This window comes from Halichoeres trimaculatus, unplaced genomic scaffold (assembly GCF_033239565.1).
Source record: "Halichoeres trimaculatus isolate MK-OKI-2021-1 unplaced genomic scaffold, fHalTri1.1 fHalTri1_scaffold_9, whole genome shotgun sequence".
Lineage (NCBI taxonomy): Eukaryota > Metazoa > Chordata > Actinopteri > Labriformes > Labridae > Halichoeres > Halichoeres trimaculatus.
This window is the reverse complement of record NW_027437188.1, coordinates 35,061,441-35,086,399: the sequence shown is the minus strand read 5'-3', so window position 1 is coordinate 35,086,399 and position 24,959 is coordinate 35,061,441. Positions and strand designations below refer to the sequence as shown.

The 24,959-nt window shown below is 43.0% G+C and overlaps 1 protein-coding gene across 1 annotated transcript in view; it reads right to left on the bottom strand.

Moving 5' to 3' along the window:
• Positions 1 to 2,252: 2,252 nt before the first annotated feature.
• The window catches only part of ltbp4 (latent transforming growth factor beta binding protein 4), a 44,294-nt gene continuing 21,587 nt past the window's right edge, over positions 2,253 to 24,959 (bottom strand). Inside the window, exons 6-39 of the mRNA XM_074679057.1 lie at positions 24,363 to 24,536; positions 23,317 to 23,419; positions 21,850 to 21,909; positions 19,961 to 20,083; positions 18,350 to 18,526; positions 18,128 to 18,259; positions 17,239 to 17,550; positions 16,979 to 17,155; positions 16,304 to 16,435; positions 15,537 to 15,662; positions 15,338 to 15,451; positions 14,672 to 14,791; positions 14,480 to 14,593; positions 14,242 to 14,361; positions 14,039 to 14,158; positions 13,388 to 13,507; positions 13,049 to 13,174; positions 12,796 to 12,921; positions 12,400 to 12,522; positions 9,447 to 9,578; positions 9,141 to 9,284; positions 8,838 to 8,960; positions 8,623 to 8,754; positions 8,401 to 8,526; positions 7,690 to 8,082; positions 6,515 to 6,595; positions 6,311 to 6,439; positions 6,086 to 6,226; positions 5,819 to 5,971; positions 5,623 to 5,727; positions 4,603 to 4,783; positions 4,124 to 4,431; positions 3,898 to 4,050; positions 2,253 to 3,650 (exon numbers count right to left, since the gene is read on the bottom strand). Of these exons, the coding sequence (XP_074535158.1) occupies positions 3,508 to 3,650; positions 3,898 to 4,050; positions 4,124 to 4,431; positions 4,603 to 4,783; positions 5,623 to 5,727; positions 5,819 to 5,971; positions 6,086 to 6,226; positions 6,311 to 6,439; positions 6,515 to 6,595; positions 7,690 to 8,082; positions 8,401 to 8,526; positions 8,623 to 8,754; positions 8,838 to 8,960; positions 9,141 to 9,284; positions 9,447 to 9,578; positions 12,400 to 12,522; positions 12,796 to 12,921; positions 13,049 to 13,174; positions 13,388 to 13,507; positions 14,039 to 14,158; positions 14,242 to 14,361; positions 14,480 to 14,593; positions 14,672 to 14,791; positions 15,338 to 15,451; positions 15,537 to 15,662; positions 16,304 to 16,435; positions 16,979 to 17,155; positions 17,239 to 17,550; positions 18,128 to 18,259; positions 18,350 to 18,526; positions 19,961 to 20,083; positions 21,850 to 21,909; positions 23,317 to 23,419; positions 24,363 to 24,536 (5,043 nt within the window). The 3' untranslated portion in view covers positions 2,253 to 3,507. The remainder of the gene's footprint in view (positions 3,651 to 3,897; positions 4,051 to 4,123; positions 4,432 to 4,602; positions 4,784 to 5,622; positions 5,728 to 5,818; positions 5,972 to 6,085; positions 6,227 to 6,310; positions 6,440 to 6,514; positions 6,596 to 7,689; positions 8,083 to 8,400; positions 8,527 to 8,622; positions 8,755 to 8,837; positions 8,961 to 9,140; positions 9,285 to 9,446; positions 9,579 to 12,399; positions 12,523 to 12,795; positions 12,922 to 13,048; positions 13,175 to 13,387; positions 13,508 to 14,038; positions 14,159 to 14,241; positions 14,362 to 14,479; positions 14,594 to 14,671; positions 14,792 to 15,337; positions 15,452 to 15,536; positions 15,663 to 16,303; positions 16,436 to 16,978; positions 17,156 to 17,238; positions 17,551 to 18,127; positions 18,260 to 18,349; positions 18,527 to 19,960; positions 20,084 to 21,849; positions 21,910 to 23,316; positions 23,420 to 24,362; positions 24,537 to 24,959) is intronic.

Here is a 24,959-nt window from a genome sequence, read left to right as displayed (position 1 = left end):
TTTATTAAAAAAAAATCTTTAAAAATTTTCAAGAAACTCTTTGTTAATAATATTATAACCTTTGTAACCAAGGTGAAATTAATCACTCTTGAACAGTTCTTGTAATGCCGTTATTTATACATTACTAAACTATAAGTATTTGTAACTTCTTATTCAGTGGTAACTCATTACGGTCACATAAAGTGGCGAGCCAGTAAGGAGAGTGGCTTCAAAAACGAATAAACCTAAAACTTGCATTGACCGGTTTAAAATCATGTCAATAAACGCGCATACAAATTTCAAACCCAGTAGTTTCTGGTTTCTAAACTGAGATTTGTGCCACTAGAAACTGGAATGAATTATTGTATTGAATTTCAAAGGCATGATCTGAAACTAAATTTTAAAATTGAATCTGAATTGTGCAAAGTGGACTTGAATTTTTTAGTTTTGAATTTAAGGAATTTAGAAAGTTAACTTTTCAAACAGGTAAAAACAATAAAAAAAACAGTTATAAAACATTAAATTTAATTTCAGATCATGCTTTTTAAATTCAGTTTCTAGTGGCACAAATCTCAGCACATATGTACTTATCTTCACTGTCGTTTTCCTTTGAGCCAGACAAAGACAAAACAAGCCAGATTCAATAAAAGTGTGCAAATATATTTTCATTTCTTGTCATACAAATAAAGATAAAAAAGTGAATCTTAAAACATGAAAATCAACATTTAAAAAAAACACCAGAGACTGAAATTCAAACAATGTACAAAACCTCATGTGTGAGCACAGAAGGCAGATCTCTGGCAGATACAGTGCATGTTATTAAAACGTCAAACATCAGGTGCTGAGAGAGAAGTGTTCGTCATGTTGTCTTCAGCGTCTTAACTACAACAGGAAGTTAATAAAAACACAACTAACACTTTTTAACAGGCGGTGACTGATTCATGTTTATCAGGAAGTGAAGCTTCACTATGTTAGAAAAAAAAACCTTGAAAAAATCCACCTTAACACGACTAAATTCACAAAAACCTTTTACTTATGTATGTTTTATATTATCGGTATCTGGGAGTTGGGGCCAGGTTTGATAAAAGGAGGGATGGAGAATTTTTTTTAGAATTGAAAAAAATAAATATATATAAAATTAAATTTAAAGAATATTTTTTCTCCAACTATGACCGAATACTAAAGCCGCATTGAAGAACAAATGGCACTCTAGGTGTATAAAAATAAACTTGTAACGTCTCAATATTTTATGGATTAAGTTGAAAGAAGAAGCTGTATTTTTTTACGTTTCAGTATTACAAGAATAAAATCACTTTCAAATTCTGCAAACTGAAATTCAATCAAGTATTTATGTCTTATTTTATTAAAAACGGTCTTATTAGACTTAATATTATCCACATTTACCTCACAGGTCCAGATTCGTCCAGTTCCAATTTCTTAATTCAAGATGTTAAAACTACTACTTTTGAAAAATGTATATATATATTTTTAGTACTAAGACATTATTTTTATTTCAAGACACTAAACAACATAATTCTGACTCTTACAATAATTCTTATTGGCAGATTTTTATTTTATTGTTACAAGAAACTGCAAACTGCAATATGAGAATTAATTAGTGTAACAATTCACAAAACGTTAAGACATATGGAAACAAAGTTGTTATTTTATGTTGGAGTTTATGTTCTGAGAGTTTAAGATCTGAAAATAGATGCCTAATTGTGCTGCCATTCATCAGAAAACTTCTATTTCAAGAGTTCAGGTATTTGTAAAGCAAACACCGCACTTCACTTAAGAAAAAAAAAAAAACCTTTGACATTCTTGAAAAAATTAAGGCTTCATCCTCAAAATCACAAATTTTAGGTATTATATAGTTTTTACTTTTATATACCTCATAGTTATATAAAATGTTCAACTTATTCCTTGATTTGATTTCCTTATTGTTGTGTTAACATATTTAAATCAGAAGTTTTAAATTAGTTATAAACGTGGCTCTGAAATGTGGTTTCTTTTTTCTTTTTCACTTTTTCAAAGAAAAAATAAACTTTTTCTAAAAAGTATTTCTCTTGACTGCGATTTTAATACATAACAAAACAAAACAAAAAAAACCACTTTGACTTTATTTCAGATTACGTTGACTTTTTCTTAAATAACAAATTTATACTTTTTTTTTACTTGTTCTCAAAAAACTATTCACTAAAGACTTGAGACAGCTTACAGAAAATAACTTATTTTTTCTAAAAAAAAATCTGCAACTTTAAAGGTTGGTTTTTAACCATATTTACTAAAGAAAACGAATTTTCCCTCCAATCTTGACGTGATAATTATTTTTATTTTTCACAAAACTTGTGGTTTATTGTTTTGTCATTACAATTTAAATTGTGAAATAATTCAACTTGAGTCTTTTTTGATTTTTGTTGTGTTATGACCTTTTTTAAAAAATAGAACTTCTCCCATAATACTGTGATATTTTTCCTTAAATCTAGACAGTTATTTTTTTAAATACAAAAAAAGGTTTTAAAAAAATAATTGCTTGGGGTTTTCTGTGGAGCTGATGCCTCTGTGGTGCTACAATGGGACAGCTAACGCTACAGTGTTGGTAGAAATCTTTGTTTTATTCAGGTTAATGCTACAGTTTGTGGAAAAAGACTGTAAATAAAGCAGTCTGTGAAATTCCTCTTTATTTCTCACCTTTTTCATTCATTTAAAAACAATATTTTCTCGTTTTAAGCCACAAATGAAACCCTGTGATTTATTGACAACGTGAAAGTTGTGTAAATATTGAAGCTGGTGTGAAAGTTTTTTGCTGATAGTATGAGTGTGGTTTAAAACCGAGATAAATAATAGACTTTAAACATTTCTCTTGTTTGTGTTTTCGGAAGCTGAATGTGAAGTTGTTTTTGCGCTGATCTGAGCCCAGTGTTTGTTTCTCAGCAGGCTGGAGTTAGCTTCCTGAAAACAAACACACACCCGCAAATGTTCCTTCTTTAACACACGGACATGTTTCTGGGGGAAGTTCCTTTAAATACTGGACTAAACAGAGCCAGACTGATGTGGACTGAGGAGTCTTTTTTTTTTTACAGTGCTTTTTAACTAGAAGTGCCAGGGACTAAATGGTTCCTGTGTTAAAGTAACTGCATCATACCACCAGACCAGTAGAGGGCAGTAAGAAAGAGAAGATAATGCCATAGAGGGAGAGAAGCCCTCTGTGGGATCTTATTTCAATAGTTTATCAGGCCTGCTTCTCACAGTCTTTGAAACTTTTCTGGGGATGTAAACTACCCAGGAACTAAATTTAGACCCTGGTTCCTGTGGTTGAAAAGCACCTTTAGGTGTAACAGTGAAGGCTCTGCCGTGGTTTGATTCTTATCCCTGACGTACAAACAGAAATCAGCTGAGTGGAGTGAAACCTTAGTGTAGATAAGTTCAGTGAAGTTGAGTCAGTCTGTTCTAGTTCCGACCAATCTGTGGGTCCAGTTCATACTGGTCTAAACAGGTCCAGTCTTCTGTGATCTGGTCTGGTCTGACCTATGCAGCCACACAGTGGTTCGGTCTGCGCGACATCACGTATCCTCTCCGGCAGACGCAGCGGAACGAGCCGTCGGTGTTCACACAGCGAGCGTTCACACACGGGTACTCCAGGCTGACGCCGTCTTCACACTCGTTCATATCTGAAAAACACACACACACACACACAAAAACACACACACAAACACACACGCTTTTATCACAGCTTACTGTGTCATAGTCCAAACCATGGACCTGTGGTTAGTTCAGGTACAGAGATAAATGTAGGGAAGTGAAGTGTTCTGGTTAGTTCAGTGTCTGAAAAAGGGTTAGGGTTAGGGTTAGGAAAGTAGAGTGTCGTGGTTAGTTCAAGGTCAGTGGGAAACACCAGCTTCATGCTTCTCTTCGTACCTATACATGTCATGGAGGTCATGTCCAGCTCATACCCCTGGTAGCAGTCACAGGTGTACCCCTCAGCAACACGGATACACCTGCCGTTCTCACAGCCGTGCAGTATCCCACAATCCTCTGCTGCGCTCAGGCCGGCGTAGGACTCGTAACGTCCTGAGAACAGATTCAGGGTCAGTTTCAGAGTTTACAAACATGAGACGACAGAGAGACTTCAGGCATGACTCACTTTCATACAGCCTCCTTGGCGCTCCTCCTCCTCCTCCTCCTCCTCCTCTTCCTCCTCCTCTGCTGAGCTCAGTGAACGGAGGGAATGGGGGCCCCGGCCTCCAAGCCTCCTCCTCCTCCTCTTCCTCCTGGTAAGGCGCTCCGGGAAGCGGGGCCAAGCTGAGAGGGGCCCCATCAGCCCGGGACGGAGGAGGAGGTCGGGCCCCAAACGCCCTCTCTGTGCGGGGGTCTGCAGGGAGGCGGAATGGGGGGCCTCTGGGTGAGGAGCTGTCAGGGGGGCCAAAGTCTCCTTCAGAGTAGTAACTGGTGCTGAGAGGAGAGGATAGTGAGACTGTTTAAAGGGTCATTCTGAGTTTTTAACATTAAACAAAGATTAAATTCTGATTTTTAATTCTCACAGAGAGACTTCATGAAGCTGCGCTGACATTTCAGACGAACCGAATCATGAATTCATCTAAAAACTACAAGTTCCACGCTCACCCATACTCAGGACGACCAAAGGCCCCATCCGGGCTGAAGGAGGCCGGCGTCCTCCCTCTGAACCCGGACCTGCTGCCCCCTGCTGGGGAGTAATCGTCATAGTCAGGAGGAGCAAAGTCTCTGCCGGGAACTACAGGAGGAGGGAAGGAGTCCGCACCATAAGGAGGGAAGTACGGAGGACCTGAGGAGACAAGGAGAGGAGAGGGGAGGGAGGGTGGAAGGAAATAAAAGAAAGAAATAAGATGAAAGGAAGATGAGAGGAGAGATGAGGGAAGGACAGAAAAGTTCAGAAAAGGAGAGAAGAAGAAAGAAAGGAAGGAAGGAAAGGATAGAAAAGCAAAGGAAGGAAAGGTAAGAAGGGGACAGGACAGGATTTAAAAAAAAAGACAGGAGAAGAGGAAGGAAAGAAAATTGAATGGAGAAAAGAGAAGCAAAGGAAGAGGATAGAAAAGAAGATTAGGAGAAGGAGAGAAGAGGGTAGGAAGGAGGGAAGAGAAGAAAAGCAGAGGACAGGAAAGAAAAAAGGAAAGAAAGGGAAGGATGGGAAGAAAGCAAAGATGAGGAAGGGAAGGGAAGAAACAAAAAAAGGAAGAGGAAAGAAAGTAAATGAAGGAGAGAAGAGGATGGAAAGGAGGGAAGGGAAGAAGAGGACAGAAGAGGAAGGAAAGAAGGAGTGGATAGAAAAGCAAAGGAAAGGGAGGAAGGAAAGGAAAAAAAATACCAAAGAAGAGAGTGAAATAAGTTGATAGGAAAGGAAGGAATAGACAAGTTAGGTAGGTAATGTTGGTATAAGGAAGGAAGGAGAGAGGAGATGAAAAACAAAAGAGGAAACAAAGAAGTCTCATGTGAGGAGAGAAGAAGGAAAGGAGATGAGGAGGCAACATAAAGAAAGGGCGGAGGAGGAGAGGAAATGAGGACACAAAGGATAAAAACAAGGAGACGAGTTAAACAAGTGTTCAGAAATTTGATAAAGTTTTAAAAAGGACAAAAGTTATGAAGATAAAAAGTTCAGTGACCCACCTCCTCGTCCTCGTCCTGATCCTGGTCTCACACCTGGATCAGGTGAGTCTGGATAACTTTCAGGAAACAGAGGAAACAACGAGCTGCACAGTCTGCCGTAGTCCTCTGAGAGGAAGAAGAGGAGGAGGATTAGGAATGTCATCTAAACTCTTCTTCATGTGTTCAGGAACACAAAGTGCTTCCTGTCAGGTGTTACCTGAGTCTGAGGCAGGGCAGAGTGCACACTCCATCCCCCAGCCTTCCCCGTACAGACAGCAGCAGTCCATGAAGGTGAGGTGAGCCCCCAGAAGAGGACTCTGACAGACCAGACTGGCCGTGACGTGCTGCCAGCAGAGCGACAGGTTCTCGTCTGCAGGGGGAGGAGTCAGAGAAAGGTCAGGAGGAGTTAGCTTAGAGGAAACAGAGCATGGATCTGCTCTAAGCTGAAACAGTCTGTCTGTAGGTGGCGCTGAGGAGCACGTACCTGTGGTCAGGTGGGAGGAGTTGACACAGTTTCGCTGAGTGTCGTCGAGCACCAGAGGGTGAGGGCAGCTGCAGTAATACGAACCCACCGTGTTGACGCACACTCCCCCCACACAGCTCTCCTCCTCACACTCGTCGTGGTCTGGTCAGAGTGATGGAGTGAAAACATTAAAGCTCAGATTCATTCATTTATTCACTTTAACGCCATTCTTTGTAGCGTACGCACCGACACACTCCAGCAGCGTGGTGTTGTACACGTATCCACTGGAGCAGTAGCAGTTATACCCCGGGATGTTGTTGACACACACTCCGTTCTTACACACCTCAGGATGGAAGCTCTTACACTCGTCCACATCTGGAAACAAACAAACAAACTGACCTCTGACCTTTGACCTCTGACCTGTAGCTGGTGAAAGCAGCCTGTGGTTACCTGTGTAGCTGAAGGCTCCAGGTCCTGTAGTGACTGCAGTGACGTATCCTCTCCCACTGGGACACAGAGACAGGTACTCAGCTGGAAAGAGACACAGACACCATCAGTCGGAGTGACTCAAACGATGCAATAGGAAAGATGAAGTGTACAGAGGAGACAACTCAATGAACCGAGGGAGAAAGATCACTCAAGAGAAGTTTGTCTCTTTCTTGTGCCGTTAGTGAGGACACATAAAAACCTGATCATGACCTGATACAGACTGAGCGCTGGTTTCAACTGTGAGACATCATCAAGAGGTTATTATAAGGGCTGAGCAACACAACAAGGCAACACCACAAGGCAACAATGCCCTACTGGAACAAGGAGGAGTTTTCTTTCCTTACTTCTCTTGGTTCCTTTCATCTTTCCTTGATTGTTTCCTTTTTCTTCTACCTTTCCTTCTTTTGTGTGCTTTTTCCTTTCTTTTAACCCTCCACCCTTCTTCGTTTCTTTCTTCCTCCTTTTCCTAATACTTATTCATCCTTTGATCCTTGCTTCTTTCCTTCTTTCTTATCATCCTTCCGTTTTTCCTCACAACCTACTCTCCAACCTTTCTGTTCTTCCTTACCAGTCTCTTTCCTTCCTTAATTCTTTTTTGCCTACAATTCTTCTTTTGCTCCTACTTTCTTTATTTCCTTTGCTACTGCCTTTGTTTTTGTCTTCCTTCCATCTCCCTTCTTTACTTCCTAGTCATTCTGTCTTTCTTTCCTTTTACCTCTCCTTCCTTCCCTCCTTCTTTCTTTATGCTTTCCTTTAATCTTGTTTCTTTGCTCCTTTCCTTCCTTCATTCCTTTTTAATAATAGCTTATTTTTCTTTCCTCCATTCCTACCTGATCTATCTGTCCTTCTTTACTTTCATTTTTCTTCCTTTTTCATTCTACTTTGCTTCCTTCTTTCCTTCCCTTGCTTTTACCCCAGAGATCCAGAGTTACTGGAGAACTACTTCCTGTCAGGAGTGAGACCTGGTCCCAACAGAACCTCTGGACCTTTAGGACTTAGTGTAAAACATCAGTTCATGAACGGCTCCAATCTGAGACGCTCACAGAGTCCACTGAGGAGCTGAACGCTGATCATCTACTGATGCTTACGAGCTGATTTGACTCAGAACTGGTCTGTGTCTCTGCGCGAGGACTCACCTGAGTTTATAACAGGACAGGTGTGGTACTGGCAGCCCAGCCCCCAGCCCTTCCCCACCGTGCAGCAGCACTCCTGCTGGGTGGTGTTGGTGGCCAGCAGGCTGCAGGTTCCTCGCTCCGCCAGGTTGTAGTAACACTCCCTGAGCTCACCTGGACGAGCTGGAGGGAGGGGGGGCAGGACCGGAGACAAGTCTGCTCCTCTGACATGGGACGAGGGAGGGATGAAGCCTGGAGTGATCTGATGTGCACCTGCTGCTGCTGTGCTGATGCACGTCCTGCTGACTGTGTCGAACTCGTATCCTTCCCGGTCACATTCGCACATGAAGAAGCCCTCCTCGTTCTCACAGCGCGCTGATCCACACACCCCGGGCAGAGACTCACACTCATCCACGTCTGAGAGAAAAAGAAAGAGAAAGACATGGAAACCATTGACAATTCAACAACTGAAGTCCATGCTAGCAAAACCAAGATACCAAAAGCTGCTTTTCAACCCAAATTCTTCCAGTGACTAAATAGTTCCTGTGACTTGTTTTTGTCTGCGTTTCCACCTGAAGTCCTCTGAAGATTATAAAAATCAAATCAGTAACATATGGATAAATAAATAAGAGTAACTGCAATTTACCTCCAGACCATAAGAGGGCAGTAAGACAGAGACGCTAAAATTAAGACTTTAAAAGCCACAGTTGTTAAACGTAAAAAGCCGACACGTACCCAAACAGGCCTTCCCGTCAGCGGTGGATATGAAGCCCTGGTCACACACACACTGGTGTGTTCCTACCAGGTTCTGGCAGAAGGCGTGTTCTCCACACACGGTCTTATTGGCACATTCGTTAATATCTGAGAGACAGAAGTCAGAGGGGATTCAAAGGGTTGGGACTTTTCTTATCCCATAAAAAGAGCAAGGTATGAGTAGTAACCAGGTGTCACACTCACCCTCACACCTGCCGCTCTCCGTCACCTTATAACCTGGCTCACAGGAAGTGACGCAGCGGTATGAACCAATCGTATTCTCACACTGCTTTGACCCGCACACTGAGCGACCAGACGAGACGCACTCATCGACATCTGACAGAGAAATGAGCTGAACGTGACTGATTTAGGGATTGAAATGTGTGTGTGTACATGATTGAGTGTGTGTGTGTTCATACCGAGACAGGCCGTCTTCTCCGGGTTGCTGGTGAAGCCGGTTTGACATTGGCACTGGAGGGAGCCGCCGATATTCACACAACGGCCGCCGAAACAAACACCTGACCTCACACACTCATTCAGATCTGGAGAGAGGGAGGGTGTGTGTGATTAAACGTGCATCTCACACACTCAGTCACACACACTTACTCTCTGCATGTTGTTGTGAGTGAGAGCCAGACATGAAATCATCATGACATCACCAGGACAAGCAGAAACAGCCAGAGCTGAGTGCAGGAACGATCAGAAAACAGAGGAGTGTGAACCTGTTCTTGCAGTACTGATGCAGCTCCTGCTGGTGGCGTCGTACTCGTATCCCTGTCTGTCGCACTCGCACATGAAGGAGCCCTCCACGTTCTCACAGCGCGCTGATCCACACACACCGAGCAGCGTCTCACACTCGTTAACATCTGAGAGACAAGCAAGAGAAAAGACGGTCGAAGCTATCGTCTGTTTTTGTTCAATGCATTCGTCTACATTACCCATAATGCAGTGAGGTTGAAGTGCATTTTGTTAGCATCAAATAAACATCCAATACCTATGCAGACATATGATAAAATGGAGTCACTCACCTGCACAGCCGCCACTCTCGGTCACTTTGTAACCCGGCTCACAGGACGTGACACAGTGGTACGAACCAATCGTATTCTCACATCGCTTTGACCCACACACTGACCCACCAGACGACACACACTCATCAACATCTGTGAGAAAAAAACAGGAAGAGGCAAACAAACTGCCATGTTACATCAAAACAACAAGAAGTGGGATTAAGGATAAAATAATCCTTTATTTGTCCCGTAACGAGACAATCTAAAATATATTGACCCTAGAATTTGGCGTGAAGTTAGGGTATCTGAAACCATAAACAGGCACGATCAGATTTAACGTGTCAGTTCCAAAGCCTGGGGGTCAGGCTAGGTACCCGAATTCCTAAGGAGAAAGAGTCTAGATGAATATATCAAGGGCCAGATAAATTCTTTACGGCTAGCTCTGGGCACATGTTCATCATGACTTATTATCCTTGGGAATAGGAAACCAAGAGATGGCATATTCATCCCAATTCAAACCATTTGGAAATATAGATACAGGCGGTTCTTGACTTACGAACGAGTTCCGTCCCTACAACGGCGTTGTAACCCAAAAATCCGCGTAAGTCAGATTTTTACCCCTAAATAACCCCTAAATCTCTAAACAACTATCCAAATACATGTAGTATACTTCATATTCATTGGAAAACATTACATATGATTAAAATAGACATTTTAATTGTCATGATCCTTCCACAAGTTCCCCTACGGAAACCTTAGACTTTTACTTCCAGTAATAGTCCAGTTTGAGCGCTGTCCAGGCGCTACACAGGCCACTGGCAAGCGGGACCGGTGGATGCTGATGACGGCATAGCACTTCGTAGCTGTGTATTCACATGCACTCCGTGTCAAGAACTAGTACGCATCGGAGCTTACGAACAGAGCGGCATAACTTCGAAATCGTCCCTTTTTGCTTACTTACATATATTTATTGGCGTCATAAAGTCGAAACCACGTAAGTCGAAAACCATGTAAGTCGAGGACCTCCTGTACTCGACATCCAAAGCAAGCCGTTTCTCTAGATCCATTTCATCCAATTACTTCTCCTTGGGAATAAGGTTCCCTTCATATCTAGTTTAAGAGGCTACGCGTTCACCCAGAATCTATCTCATTGGGTGTAAGCAGCTTGATTCCAAAGTCTTGAAATGATGTGATCATCGCAACACTTCCTCCTTGGGAATGACAATATGAAGCCCTAACCCCCAAGCTTCAGAGATTATATTTTCTTCCTGATTATGACTCCTTGGAAATTGAAATACCCAACACCGAAGCCAAACTGTTAAGATATGTTCCTGATATCTATTTCTTCTTAGGAATCAGGATACCCTCGATCTTAACACAAAACTCTGGAGATGACGTTTGTATTCATCGTGACTTTTGGACATTGGAAATGAGGAGAACTCAATCTCTACTCTAAGCTTTGGAGATGGTTCATTCATCCAGACTTTTTCTCTTAAGGAATAAGGATTCCTCTCAGCTCTACACCTCACTCAAGAGACTATAAGCTTATCGACTCTTTCTCCTGAGGATTAAGGATACTTCTTGCTCTATGTCAAGCTCTGAAGATCATATGTTCATCACGACTCTTTCTCCTTGGGAATATTGATACTCCAAGTTCTCCATCAAGCTTAGAACAGCATAAGTTGTATTTTCTCTGTCTCCTCAGGAATTAGGATGCCAAGCCTTCCTCACAAGCTCTGGAAATAATATCCTGATCTAGACTCTTTTCCCTTAAGAATTAGGAATATGGATACACAGCCCAAACAACAAGCTCAAGAGCAGTGGCGGCTGCTAGACAGTATAGGAGGGGAAGCTCATTTTTTTCCGGCCTACATCATAAATTCGTTTATTTATTTGAACGTAAATTTTACCTTCCATTCCTTTTCAAGAAAATGATCTGTGTCCTTGTCGTACCAACCAGGGATTTTACCAGTGTTCCCTCAAGCTCGTCTTTTTTAAGAAAGGTAAACTCACTGGGGATCGATGAAGCCTCCAGATCAGTCCAGAACAACTCAGAAGATGCTCCAGTGGAGGGTTATACTTCAAGATCTCTGACTGGCTCATTTCACTGTCAATCAAAAAGGGATTCAGCTTCTGACAGATCATCCAATCATCATGCAGAAGCCCAGCGTCCAGGCCAGCCCACTGCCTCATAGACCCCCAGAGACGCTGATCGTCAGATGGGCGGGACAAAGCCCAGCGTTTATCCAATGACCATTCAGTTTCCACAGTGGAACAACCCACTCTATGCTTCCCCGCTGAAGTCAGAAGACGCTCAGCGTCCGACTGTGTTAAAGCGCTGAGACGCTGCGGGGCTGAATGAGAAGGAGGTGGAGCCAGTTACCTGTGATAGGAGCTGATTCTGAACAAAAGATGAAGGAATTCTAGCTCTCTTTTTTGGGGGACATTTTAGGGGATGCTGAGCTTTCCTTACAGTCTTAGAGTAATCGCCATTGCTCAAGAGATGATTTTTCCATCCCAACCCTTTCTCCTTGGAAATTAAGATGCCCTAAAAAATCGTTCTTCATTGGAATTTAGCATGCCACTAGCTCCAAGCAAAGCTCTGGAGATCTTATGTTCATCCAGACTCTTCCTCCTTGTGAATTAGGATCCCCAGCCCTGCCTTCAATTTTCATCTTGATCTTTTCTCCTTGGGAATTAGCCTCCAGCTTTACACCAAGCTTTAGGCATGATGTAGTCATCTGGACTCTTTCTCCTTAGGAAGCAGGAGAACCCTCGCTCTAAGCCAAGCTTCTGTGATGACTTTTTCCCATAAAGTTCTTACTGACCTCCACAAGCAGAAACAAAAATACTATATATCCCTATAAAGGTTCAGTTTTATGATACTTGGCTTGGCTTATATACTTTATCTGCTGAACATGTGAGGTGGAACAGACTTGTGATTTGGGGGGCGGGTCTTTGGTTGTTTTCGTACCCAGGCAGGCAGTCTTCTCTGGGTTAGCAGTGAAGCCGGTTTCACACTGGCACTGGAAGGAGCCTTCAGTGTTCACACAGCGACCGTCCGTGCACACACCTGGCCTCAAACACTCATCCACATCTACAGAGAGAGAATGAGAGAGGCTGTCACTGCACACAGCACACACATCCAGTGTGCGCTCAGCAAAATGACATCACCATTACATCATCCAACAGAGACGGCCAACGCAGCGCTGTGAGCTGCAGAAACCAAACAAACACTGACACATTCGTTTGCAGACTCTCCAACATGTGGAGCCGGGATCGTTAACGGCTGAGAGGGACTTTAAGTCCTCAGGGTTTAGGGTCCTGTGATGGGCCGAGTCCACAGACCGCATGAAGAGGGACGACTCACCAAGACAGAAAGTCCTGTTACTGCTCAGCGTGAAGCCCTGAGAACACACACACGTGTAGGATCCCTGCAGGTTCACACACTCTCCTTTAGGGAAACAGAAATCCCCCTCCAAGCACTCGTTGATGTCTGAGGACACACACACACACACACACACACACACACACACACACACACACACACACAAAGTGAAAGTGAAGTTCATCTTCCTCACTGTTATTGTGTAATTCTTGCTCCTGTCAGGCTGTGAACTCACCCCTACACTGCCTCCCCAGGCCGGAGGTTCGATACCCGGGTGCACAGTCACACCTGAACGAGCCGACAGTGTTCACACACACTCGCCCAGCCTCACACGCCCCGGGGCTGGCACACTCATCAATATCTGCAGGAAAGAGCAGAGGAAACTGGTTTTTGGATCTTCATTTGGAATTTTCCCAGTCACCTCAAACAGTCTTATTTTATTTTTAGATCATTTGTTTTCTTTCTTGATTATTTTCTGAAGAGAAGAGTTTAAAAACTGTAACTTTAGATAAATTCAATAACTCAGATGTGTAAACTGCTTGGGTCAACGGTCGTTTGTCACAGATATTATTACCTTGGCAGGTGCCGTCCTTGCCACTGTACCCAGACTGACAGGACACACAACGGTACGACCCGTCAGTGTTCACACATCGCTGACCGGGACACTGAGACGCCTGCTGGCACTCGTCCACATCTGAAACACAAGAAAACATTTCAACGTTAGTCGCTGAATCAAAAAAGCTGACTCAACTTGACTTCTGTTAAGCTAATGTGAGTCAAAGAGGTAAAGTGTGTGTCTACCTGTCAGTCAAAATGTCCTTAAACAGGCAAATTTCATCTGTTTGAATGGGTGTGAATGTGGTTTCTGGTGCTTCTGCAGCAAGCCTCTAGTGGACACTTGATGAACTGCAGTTTTTTTTTTTTTTAAGTTGTTTTTGGGGCTTTTTACAGCATTAAATAGAGAGGGAACATTGGAAAGGGCAGGAAAAAGGCTTCAGGCTGGATTTGAACCCTGCCTAAGGGGAAACCTAATGGGGGGCAACCCAAACCGCTAGAACTTCCCTGGAACTGCAGTTTTTAATGTTTCAGCAGAAGCCTCATACTTCAAGACCAAAATCTGCTGCTTGATTTGAACTCTTCCTCTAAAGGAGCAGATACAGTGTTTTTCTGTGTGTGTGTGTGTGTGTGTGTGTGTGTGTGTGTGTGTGTGTGTGTGTGTGTGTACCTGTGCAGACCCCGTTCACACTGTGGTACCCCTGCTGACAGTCCACACAGCTGTACGATCCCTCAGTGTTCACGCAGCGCTGACCCGGACAGGACCGTCTGTCCTCACACTCGTTTATATCTACACAGAGATTGAAGTGTGTGTGTTACAGAATGTGTCTGTGTGTGTCTGTTGTGTAGTGTGTGTGTGTGAGGTGTGTGTACCTGCGCACTGTCTGTCTTTGAGTGTGTATCCGGGCCGACAGGACATGCAGCGGTACGATCCCACAGTGTTCACACACATCTGAGCGGGACACTGAGCTCGGTTTGCGCACTCGTCTACGTCTGAAACACACACACATGCCATGCTAGTTAGCGTAGCTTAGCATAATGACCTGAGACAGAGGGAAACAGCTAGCCCAGCTCCTTAAAGCTACCACTCATTGTGCTCTCAGCTGGTTACCTGTGCAGGTGTTGTTCTGCAGCTTGAAGCCGTGGTGGCACACGCAGCGGTAGCTTCCAGCTGTGTTTTCACAGCGACCGTTGGAGCAGGGCGCCTGGCGACACTCGTCGATGTCTGCAGAGGAACAGACAGATCAAACTGAGCGACGTTTAGGCGATTAACATGTGTAAAGGAGCTGAACAGGTGCGTTACCTGAGCAGAGACGGTTGAGCAGTCCATACCCAGGCTGACAGGACACACAGCGGTACGAGCCCTGACTGTTGATACACTCCTGACCCGGACACAGCAGAGGGTCTGCACACTCATCCACATCTGAAACACACACATTTAGCCTCAGTAGTTTTCCTTTTTATTACTTAGGTTAAAGTCAGAATTTAAACTTTTCTCTGTGATTTTTCTTTAAGTCTTGCAATTAGACTCAGACTTTTATTCTCATAATTTATTGACAAACTCAGAATTCTTTTGCATAATTTTGAGTTTTTTCCAAAATTATCAACAAAAAGTCAGAAATGTTAAATTTTTACAGTTTCCGGATTAAAATCTGGAAAAAATTTTTTTTAGAGTATTCAGTATTCTGAAGTTAAAGTCAGAATTTTAAGAGACACTCGTCCACATGTGAAACACAGACATATGTTTACACACATTTAAACAGCAGATATTGGCCACTGAAAAAATAAAAATCTGTCTCTTCTCTAAGATAAAAGTCATAAATCAGATATTTTTTTTCCAGAGTTCTGAATTTCAATTTTAATTTTTTAGTTTTAGTTTTATTGACTGTATTTTTAGGGGGTACATTGGTCTTCTAGTCCTTGTCTGAACATTTCTCTTGGTCTTTTTTTCTGACTCTAAGTGTTTTACCTGTGCAGGTGTTTCCAGTGAGCCGGTAACCAAGGCGACAGACACACCTGAAGCTGCCAGGTGTGTTCTCACAGCGACCGTTAGTGCAGAGGTTCTGCTGGCACTCGTCAATGTCTGAGGATTTCACAAAGGGATATAATTTTTCATTTTGTTTGTTTCTTTGTTTGTTTGTTTGCCCAAACATGGAAACAAACGTCACCTTGACAGCTCGTCATCTGGCTGTTGCTCCTGTACCCGGGCGGACACACACACCTGTAGCTCCCCATGGTGTTCATACACTTTCCCACTGGACACACAGCTGGAGTCTGCACACACTCATTCACATCTGCACACACAAACACACACACAAATGTTTAATGTAGGAAATAAATACCAGAAACACAAATGGTTGTGCACCAAAAGAAATTAATAAAATATCCGACAGCGTGTCAAAATATACATAATAAAAATATATCAAAATAAGCAACATTTCATCAATCAAAGTTTATGGAAATGTAAATTGTTAAAAAATTAAGATAAAAGATGAAAAAAAAACACAATGTTAAAATATTAGCTCTCAATCTGAAAAAATAAAAAAAATCTGAAAATATTTATGATGAACAAGTTAAATAATACTTGAAAAAAATACCCGAAAACTGTTTTAAATTCAGTTTAAAAAAATACTACAAAAACTTAAAAGTCACACCTGAAACTAAAAGGAAAATATTGTCCTCCAAAATAATTTTTATTTGAAAATTTAAAAAAGTATTTGTTTAATATCTATTCAAACTGCGATCTGATTTGAAGAAAGACAACATTTTAAAAGCCAAGTAATGAAGATTTTTAATGTGTCAACAAAGTATAAAAAAGGTTATAAATTCACACAAAGGAGAGAGAATGAAATAAAAAATAAATAAAAACGAAGTTAAAAGAATTTAAATCTTGTATATTTATGTTTTTTACAGGTTAGATAATAAATGTTTGTACCGTGGCAGAACGTGCGCTGAGAGTTGGGCTGGTATCCCTGATCACACACACAGGTGTACTTCCCACCTGGCTGATCCACACAGCGACCGCGCCCACACACACTTGGTCTGCTCTCACACACACTGCGCGGAGCTGCACAAACACACACAAACACAACATGAACATTTTTTATGGTTTCCTGTTTTTATTCGTGCTGTGATTTCACTTCCTGTTAACGTCAGGTTCATAAAGAGGAACTTGGTTTCTCTGAAGCAGATTTCAGCTGGCATCAATGAAGATGCACCAGTGTGTGTGAGCATGTGTGTTTGGTATGTCTCACTAACTGAGCACAGATGCTGGCCTCCTCAGAGTCTCTGTTTGTCCAAATCGAATATAAAACAGGATCAGGATCGACCCGGTGGTCCAGAGTCTGAGGCAAACATCACAAACTGGGATTCAAGCGTCCCTGAAAAACTCCTCCCAAGATAACACGATAAAAACTTCCCTTTTTTTTTTTTTTTTTTTATAAACAATGGGTGAAATTATCTTAAACTGTTCATTTTTGATTCTTGGGGGTCGTACTTCAATCCTGAACAGTTTCTCTAAAAACTCTAGACTCCGATTTTTTTGGAAAAGTTTGGGACTCTGAGGAGAAAAGTCCGAACCATAACCCCTCTCTGGTCTGTTGGTACTTACTCTGGACTCTGGCCGGGCGAGTGGTCGTCGTAGTTACAGTCGGTCTGCTCTGCAGAGGAGGGAGTCCACCACCAGGCCTGGACCTGCTCCCTGGACTCTGAGGCTGGAATGGGGCAGGGAGAGAGTCCCCTCGGGATGCCGTCTGACCCGGCTGTGACACCGCGGAGGAGCGAGCGCCTGCTGAGAGAAGACGAAGGAGGTCAAACTCAATCCGACGGCTTGCCCCTCGTGCTGATTGGACGGCTGTTTCTTTCCCTCACCTTGACTTCCTGTTGATGGAGGCTGAGGGCGCTGCTGCTGCGCTGTGAAGGACGTCGAAACCCCGGGCTGGTTCTGCTGGGACTCGGGCCTACCTGGGGTCTGGGGTCTGTCCTGTGAGGTCAGAGTGTTGGTGCTGCTGGGCTGAACAACCCTGAAGGAGTCACCTGGACGGGGCGGGGGCTGGGGTTGAGGTTGAGCTGGACTCAGAGAAGTACCGGTCCCAGATGCTGTCAGTCCAGGAGAGGAGGGGGTCTGAGACCTGGAGGCTCCACTGGTACTGGATCCAGAAGCAGGACCTGAAGGGAGGAGGGCTGGATGGAGGTTTGGACAAGGACAGGGGCATGTGGTCACAAGTTTTCACACAGCAGTCCAACATCAGGACTAAAAACTGGACTTCAGTTGAACCGTAAGGGTCTGAGCACTGCGGACGCCACGTTCAACGTTTCAAGAACAATTTTGAAATAATTTGAAGACTTAATCTGATTAAAAGAAGAGTGTGAACATAAAATGAAGGGAAGACAATAAAAATATTTAATGGCGCTGCTTTCAAGAGATCAGGTGTTAAACTACATTACCCATGAGCCTCAGCTGGTATGAAGGAGAATCTGTAGCTTATGGGATATTTGAAAACCATTTTTTGTAGATGGGAACAGAACATCTCAACTAATTTTAACAAAACCGACCTGGCACACAAACAGATGGTGGATTTATGAGGATAAATGTGGTGAAATGCACCATGGGAGATGTAGTTGACTTTAAAGACCGCAGAAACAGATCAGTTTAGACCAGAGAGACTCTGTGTTTCCATGAAATCATGGAGTAAGTGTAATATCTGAGAGGTATCTGAGCTCAGGATGGTTGTTGGATGGTTTGATCTGGATCAGGTACCCTGGTTTTCCTGGTTGGGGACCAGCGATGCTCCTCGGCTCCCCAGCTGCTCGTTGACTCTCTGGTTGAACTGCAGCGCTGAGGCCGAGTAATGGTACCCAGGACCTGCCGGACAGATCTCTTTGAAAGCCCCTGGAGACAGAGACAAGGAGACGGTTTGCCCAAGTGTCCAGGACTCTTAAAAACCTGGTCCACATCATGTTTTGACGTTCTGGATCCAACCTGTGCCAAAGAAGGGACACCTCTGGCAGTCGGCCCCCCAGGCCTTCCCCACGCGGCTGCAGCAGCAGATCTGTTTGGTGATGTTCCTGAGGATGGGCAGGGAGCAGGACGCCGGGCCCAGACCTGACCCCAGAACCCGAAAACACTGACCCTTCTCGTCTGAGATCACTTTCTGGGCTGAGGACAGGAAGGACAGGGACCAGTTAGAAACACATCCTGGTGTTAGCGGGTAGACCGGGGTCCAGAAGGACTTTAAGCAGCAGCAGCAGCAGAGCCTGCATGCAGAATCAGAAACATGCTGCTGGGACAGAACGGCCTCGACGAAGACTCCACATGAACCAGACATGCTCTGACAACACAGAACGGACTCCACGAGGTGAAATCCAAGAGACGGGGTAGAGGGATCAAACAAGAACAGGACTGGACTGCACCAGGTTTTCATCCAACGTTAGCTTTAGCCAGTGTTTTAGCCTTTAGCTCGAGTTTTAACGTTTAGTCTGTGTTTTAGCCTTCAGATGGTGTTTTAGCCTTTAGCCTGTGTTTTAGCCTTTAGTTGATGTTTTAGCCTAAAGCTTGTGTCATGTATTAAACTTCATCAGTCCCATGGTGTTGTGATAAACACACAAGGACTTTTAATTCATTTGCAACAAGATATAAGTTACAATTCTGCTTAGTTTTGGTGTTTTACTGAGTACGTTATCAAAAAGTTGTATTAAATTTAATATTAGCCACATTCGCCTAATTAAATAATTCAGGCCTCATTTTTCTCTTTTAATATTTTGAAATCAGACATTTCTTGACTTGTCAGGTGAATGTGGCTCAAATTAAGCCTTTCAATTTTTTTTTCTTAAAATTAGACAAAAACACTTCATCAGATTTTATTTTTCATTGAAGCTTTGAGTTTGATTTTCTGTTTTCGTCTTTCCCAGGAGGCGGGAGAAGTTTTTATAATTCAGGAAACAAAATGACACCATGACATCAGCGACAAAAGACACACACATTTGGTCAACATGAAGCCTGAAAACACACACATCACACACACGTAACACACACATACATCGTACACACCGGTCCACGAGCATGTCCAGCCAGTTTGGAAGCAGCAGCATGATGGAGCTTCATTATTCAGCTTAGATTAGAGGCCGACCAGCATCCAGACCACCAACCTCCCCCTCTTCATCACCTTCCTCCTCCTCCTCTTCAGTGAATGCCGGTCAGAATAAGCAGAGCCCCGATCAGGCTTCACAAACCCATCTGAGCCCCAGACCTCAGTCAGATTTCTCTCGCTGGATCAGAACAAAGAGTTCCTCTGAAGGACCGGACAAAGAACCCACGGAGTGCCGGCACACAAAGACCGGCACAGAGAGCGCCAAAATTCATGAACTGTGACACTCTGAGGACTTTCTGCTGATGCTGAGTTATGAAGAGGATGATGAAGGTCTCATTAAAACATCATCAGCATAAGGTCAAACCTGAGACGGACTCTCTGAGCTCAAATGGGTCCAGAAGTCCTGACCGGGAATCTGCGTTATTCCTCTTTTCATTCCCATGCTGCAGAGGCCATGTGTGTGTGTGTGAGTGTGTGTGTGTGTGTGTGAGTGTGTTACTCACAGATGCAGATTCCATGAGAGGCGTCGAGGATGTACCCCAGCCTACACACACAGCTATAGCTCCCCCTGGTGTTCACACAGAGCCCGTTCTCACACAACCCCGGCTGGAGGCACTCATTCACATCTACACACACGTACACACATTAACACACACGTACACACACACACGCATACATGTTACCACACATGCAGCTCACCATCCCTGCTCCTTCTTTTCGTTCCTTTTCCCGACCGGTATAGCACGATTGTTGTGTTCGATAAACTCTGTTTAAATCAGGTTGAAGTGGTGGCAGCTGGTCAGTAGGGGGCTCCACCACCCAACACAGGCAGATAGAGACAGACAGACCTTCGCTGTTTGAAGTTTATGCAGATTTTGGCAAAAGTGAGGTCAATTTTACAAAGCTAAAAACGAAACATAAGAATAAGTGTTCTGGTACAAGGGACAGGAGCTTTGCCGGAAAAATTCATCCAAAATACACACTGTAAAATAATGAACGGTAAAATAAACGGCAGCAAATGGCCAGTAATTTTCTGTTACTTTACAGTGCATGACTGTAAGTATAACACTGTTTATTAGATTACAGTTTATAAATGTGAAATAACAGTAAAATACTGGCAACTCTGCTGTCTGTGCTCCACATGGCACAGACTGGCTGTCTGTGCTACAAGTAAAATTTAAAGTTTATTGGCCAAAAATAGCATAGCTCATCAACACATCTCATTTATTAACATTAAACATACTAAAAATCACTGGGAACATGGTCCGTGCCATGTGGAGCACAGACAACCAGTGCCCCCCATGCAGTGTAACATCTCAGTGTTCAGCAGGTTTTCATATCGACTGGGTTCCCTCCTCACTCACGGTTACAAGTTGCCATCACTTCAATCACTTTTCTGTAAAATAACGGTAAAATACTGCCAGCAGGGTTGCGAAGATTTTACGTTAAAATTTCCTCGGAAATTTACAGTAACTTGTTACAGTGCATTTCACACGACCACCCAACAGGGGGCGGCAGAGGGATAGTAAGTAATGGAGACTTCATCCATGGTTTATTACAGTGCCCTACAACAGTGGTTCTCAAATGGGGGTACATGTACCCCTTGGGGTACGCAAGATTCAAAGATATATTCAAAAAATAGCAACCAAGCAAAATTCTTTTTAATATTTTGATTTAAAATTTTTTCATTTTAATGTTTTTAATTTTAATTTTAATATTAAATCCAATAGAAACATAGAGTACAGTGCTCTGTTTTATTTCCATCCAAAACTGAGATCCCAAAAAGAGAACCAGTGCTCTACAACATAGAGAAACCTAAAAACAAGACAGAAACACTATATTTGATGGAAAAAAAAACTTAAACTAGTGAATTTGTCTGTCTGTGGAAAGTCTTAAGATAAAGTTCTAATGTTTTGATAAAAAAAAAAAAAATTACTGTTTAATAATTTCGAAAGTTATGGAACCCCTGTTTGATTATACAATCTACGGTCTTGACCTTTAAATACCAGCTGTTACTCACAACCACAGCAGCAGGGGGACGGAGGATGGAGCGACACAGTGACGGTTCAGATCAAAGAGACTCTTAAGTAGGTGGAGTTACTTGAAACGGAGCTGTTTTTGTTTTGTCAATAGTTTTGTGAAAAAACAGTCCACCATTACCAAACCAGCATGTCTGCACACCTTATTTTTGAAGAGAAAGTGCGTCTGTGTGTCGGTCTCTGATGGTTTTGTGTCAGATTAGAAAGCTGCATCAGCTGCCATCAGAGGAAAATATGTTTCTTTGTGACCCATGTCATCACGTGTGTATGACCTTTGACCTCCTGTCTGCGTGTATGAGTGTGTGTGTGTGTGTGTGTGTGTGTGTGTGTGTGTGTGTGTGTGTGAAACTCACCAACACAGTCGGTTGAATTGGCTCTCTCAAACCCTGTGGGGCAGCTGCTGTTGCTCTGACCTGATGACAATCAGGTATAGATCGATGATTACGCAGAAAACAAATGTACACAGAGCAGGAAGGTGTGTGTGTGTGTGTGTGTGTGTGTGTGTGTGTGTGTGTGTGTGTGTGTTTTAAGAACAGAAATGGAACACAGAAATAAAAGGACTCGCCAACCTAACTCCATTCATCCTTTACTCTTTTTTTCTCCTCCTCTCTGTCGGCTCTGTTTGGATTTTAAAGCCACATTGCGTCATTTTTTCTGATTTGACAGACCGATGTGAAGTCAGGCGCCAGCAAGTGAGCTGACATAACTCCTTGTGTGTTAAAACACACACACACACACACACACACACACACACACACACACACACACGTGCAGATGTTTGGTGTGTGTTACGGAGCTACAGTCCCACAGAGCACATTCCTTTACTGTTAGTCAGTTCTGCTCAAAAACACAGAGGAGGCATCGTTACTGTGTGTGTGTGTGTGTGTGTGCGTGTGTGTGTGTGTGTGTGTGTTTGATAATATCTGATAGTTATATAAGCAGCTCCTGGTGGCTCTTATCCAGTTTATTTGAGTCATAAAGTATCAAATCTTCACAGAGCAAGAGGCAGAGAAATATCTCCAGGTTCCTCTCAGTGTGTGTGTGTGTATGTGTGTGTATGTGTGTGTGTTTGGCATAAATCTGTTACTCTTGGTTGAGTCTCAAACTTTCATATCACGGTGGTATTTTTGGAAAACAGCGTCCTCAGGCCTCAGAACAGCTGTTTTTAAAAGTCTTTGGTGGACAGATATCAATGCTAGCACAGGCTAGCTGGTTAGCATTTCTAGCAGTTTGTTTTAGCTTGAAGAAAAAAGTAAAGAACTAATTTTTCCAAAGAAAAGATGAAGAATGTGACCGTTTTTTACTGTCATGACCTGGCTTTAGAAAAGACATTCAAGAATATTTTATGTCTTTGAAGATTAAGGTTCACATTCTGGAATGTTTCCAAAGGATCTTTAAAGATAAAAAGAAAAACTTATACTCTAATGTTCTCTAGAGTGTCTTTGAGGATAACAAGATGTATTCCGGAATGTTCTCCAGAATGTCTTTCAAAAAGAAGGGAAGCATTCTGGAATGTTCCCAAAAATATCTTTGAGGATAAAGAGATGTATTCCGGAATGTTCTCCAGAATGTCGTACGATATAAAAGTAATCATTCTGGAATGTTGCCAAATATATCTTTTAGAATAAAAAGCCTTTTTCTGGAATATTTCCCAGAATGCCTCTGAAGATAAAGGGAAATGCAACCGTACCTAAATTACACCAAAGGGAAGTATTGAAGTTGTTTTTTAGTTAGCTTTATTGATTTTATTTGTGTGTGTGTGTGTGTGTGTGTGTGTGTGTGTGTGTGTGTGTGTGTGTGTGTGTGTGTTTTAGTGTTACCTGGGTTATCAGGGCAGAGGACACAGTCGGTGATGCCCCAGGCTTTTCCGATCCCTTTGCAGCACATTTCCCTGCTTCTCAGGCCAGGCAGAGGGGATCTGCACTAAACACACACACACACACACACACACACACACACACACACACACACACACACACACACACACACACACACACACACACACACACACACACACACACACACACACAGTATGAGGTGTCCACAAGTGACAACCTAGGCTCCTGTAACATGAAGCTGATGCATAAGTTTTATAACCTGCAGTTCCTCGAATGTCCACTAGAGCCTGTCTTCAAAAGTAGCAGAAACCACATACACACCCATTCAAAGAGCAGAAATCAACACGTTTACAGCCTGGTTTGAGAAATGTTTCTGGACTGAAGGTCATGTCGTTGGAGACGTTGCTGCTGCTGTCTTTGGCTGTCCCGACTCTGAGTTCAGCCACACTACGAGAAAAGCTCGTCTCCACGGAGCCAGACACTGAAACAACCTCTGCACCCTGTTAACGCTCCTGATTTATTGATTCACTTCAACGTTTCTGAACATATCTGGAGTGTTTAGCATGACTCGACCTGAGCGTCACTCAGAAACTCTCACAGACGACGATGACAGACGACTGACTGACTGAGGCTCAGTGGTTGTGAAACTTTGAGTTTTAAGACCGGGACATGAAGTCTGTGTGACAGCAGCTACTGCAGCTGATTAAACAAATCTGCATCTTATCATCGGGATGAAAAACAGCCCAGGAGGGATTTTCTGTCAGAGGAGTGTGAACATGCTGAACACGCAGCCAGAAGGCTAATACGATCCAGAGCGCAGTGTGTAGTCACAAGTCATTACAGCTTCATGGCCGTATATCACTCATTTACTGTCACTGCTCGAGGATCAACAGCTCTGATGTATTCACAGGACGTCGGGGGATTACCCTTTAATCCAGTTTATGTAAAAATCTGGGAAAATACTCGTCACAAAGATCTCAGAATCACCATCTGACGCTGTGAAGACGGGAGAAAAGAATCCCCCTTACCTGTCCGTCTTTCACCTCCCTGAAGCAGTACTTGAACCCGGACTGCTGGGTGTATGTCCCGCCCCCCCTCACAGTCTGAGCCTGGATCAGTCCACCTGCTGGAGCCGGGGCACCTGCAGAGCCTGACGTGGTGGAGGAGGAGAGAGTCTGCAGGTTTGGAGCGAATCCAGACACCTGGAACAGAGACAAAGACAAAAAAATCAGAGGAGGTAGAGAATGATGTGGACATGGGGGAGGACAAAAAAAGAAGAAGATAATAAATCAGATAAAGAGGAAAAGAAAGAAAGATGAGACAAAGGGGACTAAGAAAAGTCAAAGAGACGAGGAAGAAAAAAGATGAAGAAAGTGGAGAGACTAAGGAGACAACAAAGAAGAAAACAACAAAGACGATGAGAAGGGAAATGAAGACAAAAAAGGACAAAGAAGACAAAAAACAAGAAAAAAATAGAAAAGATTAACATGACAAATGGGACAAAAAGAATAAAAAAAAACAGGAAAAAGAAGACCAGAAATCAAAGACAAAAAATGAAGAAAGATGAAAATCAAAAAGAAAACCAAAAATAAGAATGGATAGGAGAACAAAGAAGAAAAAGGCAG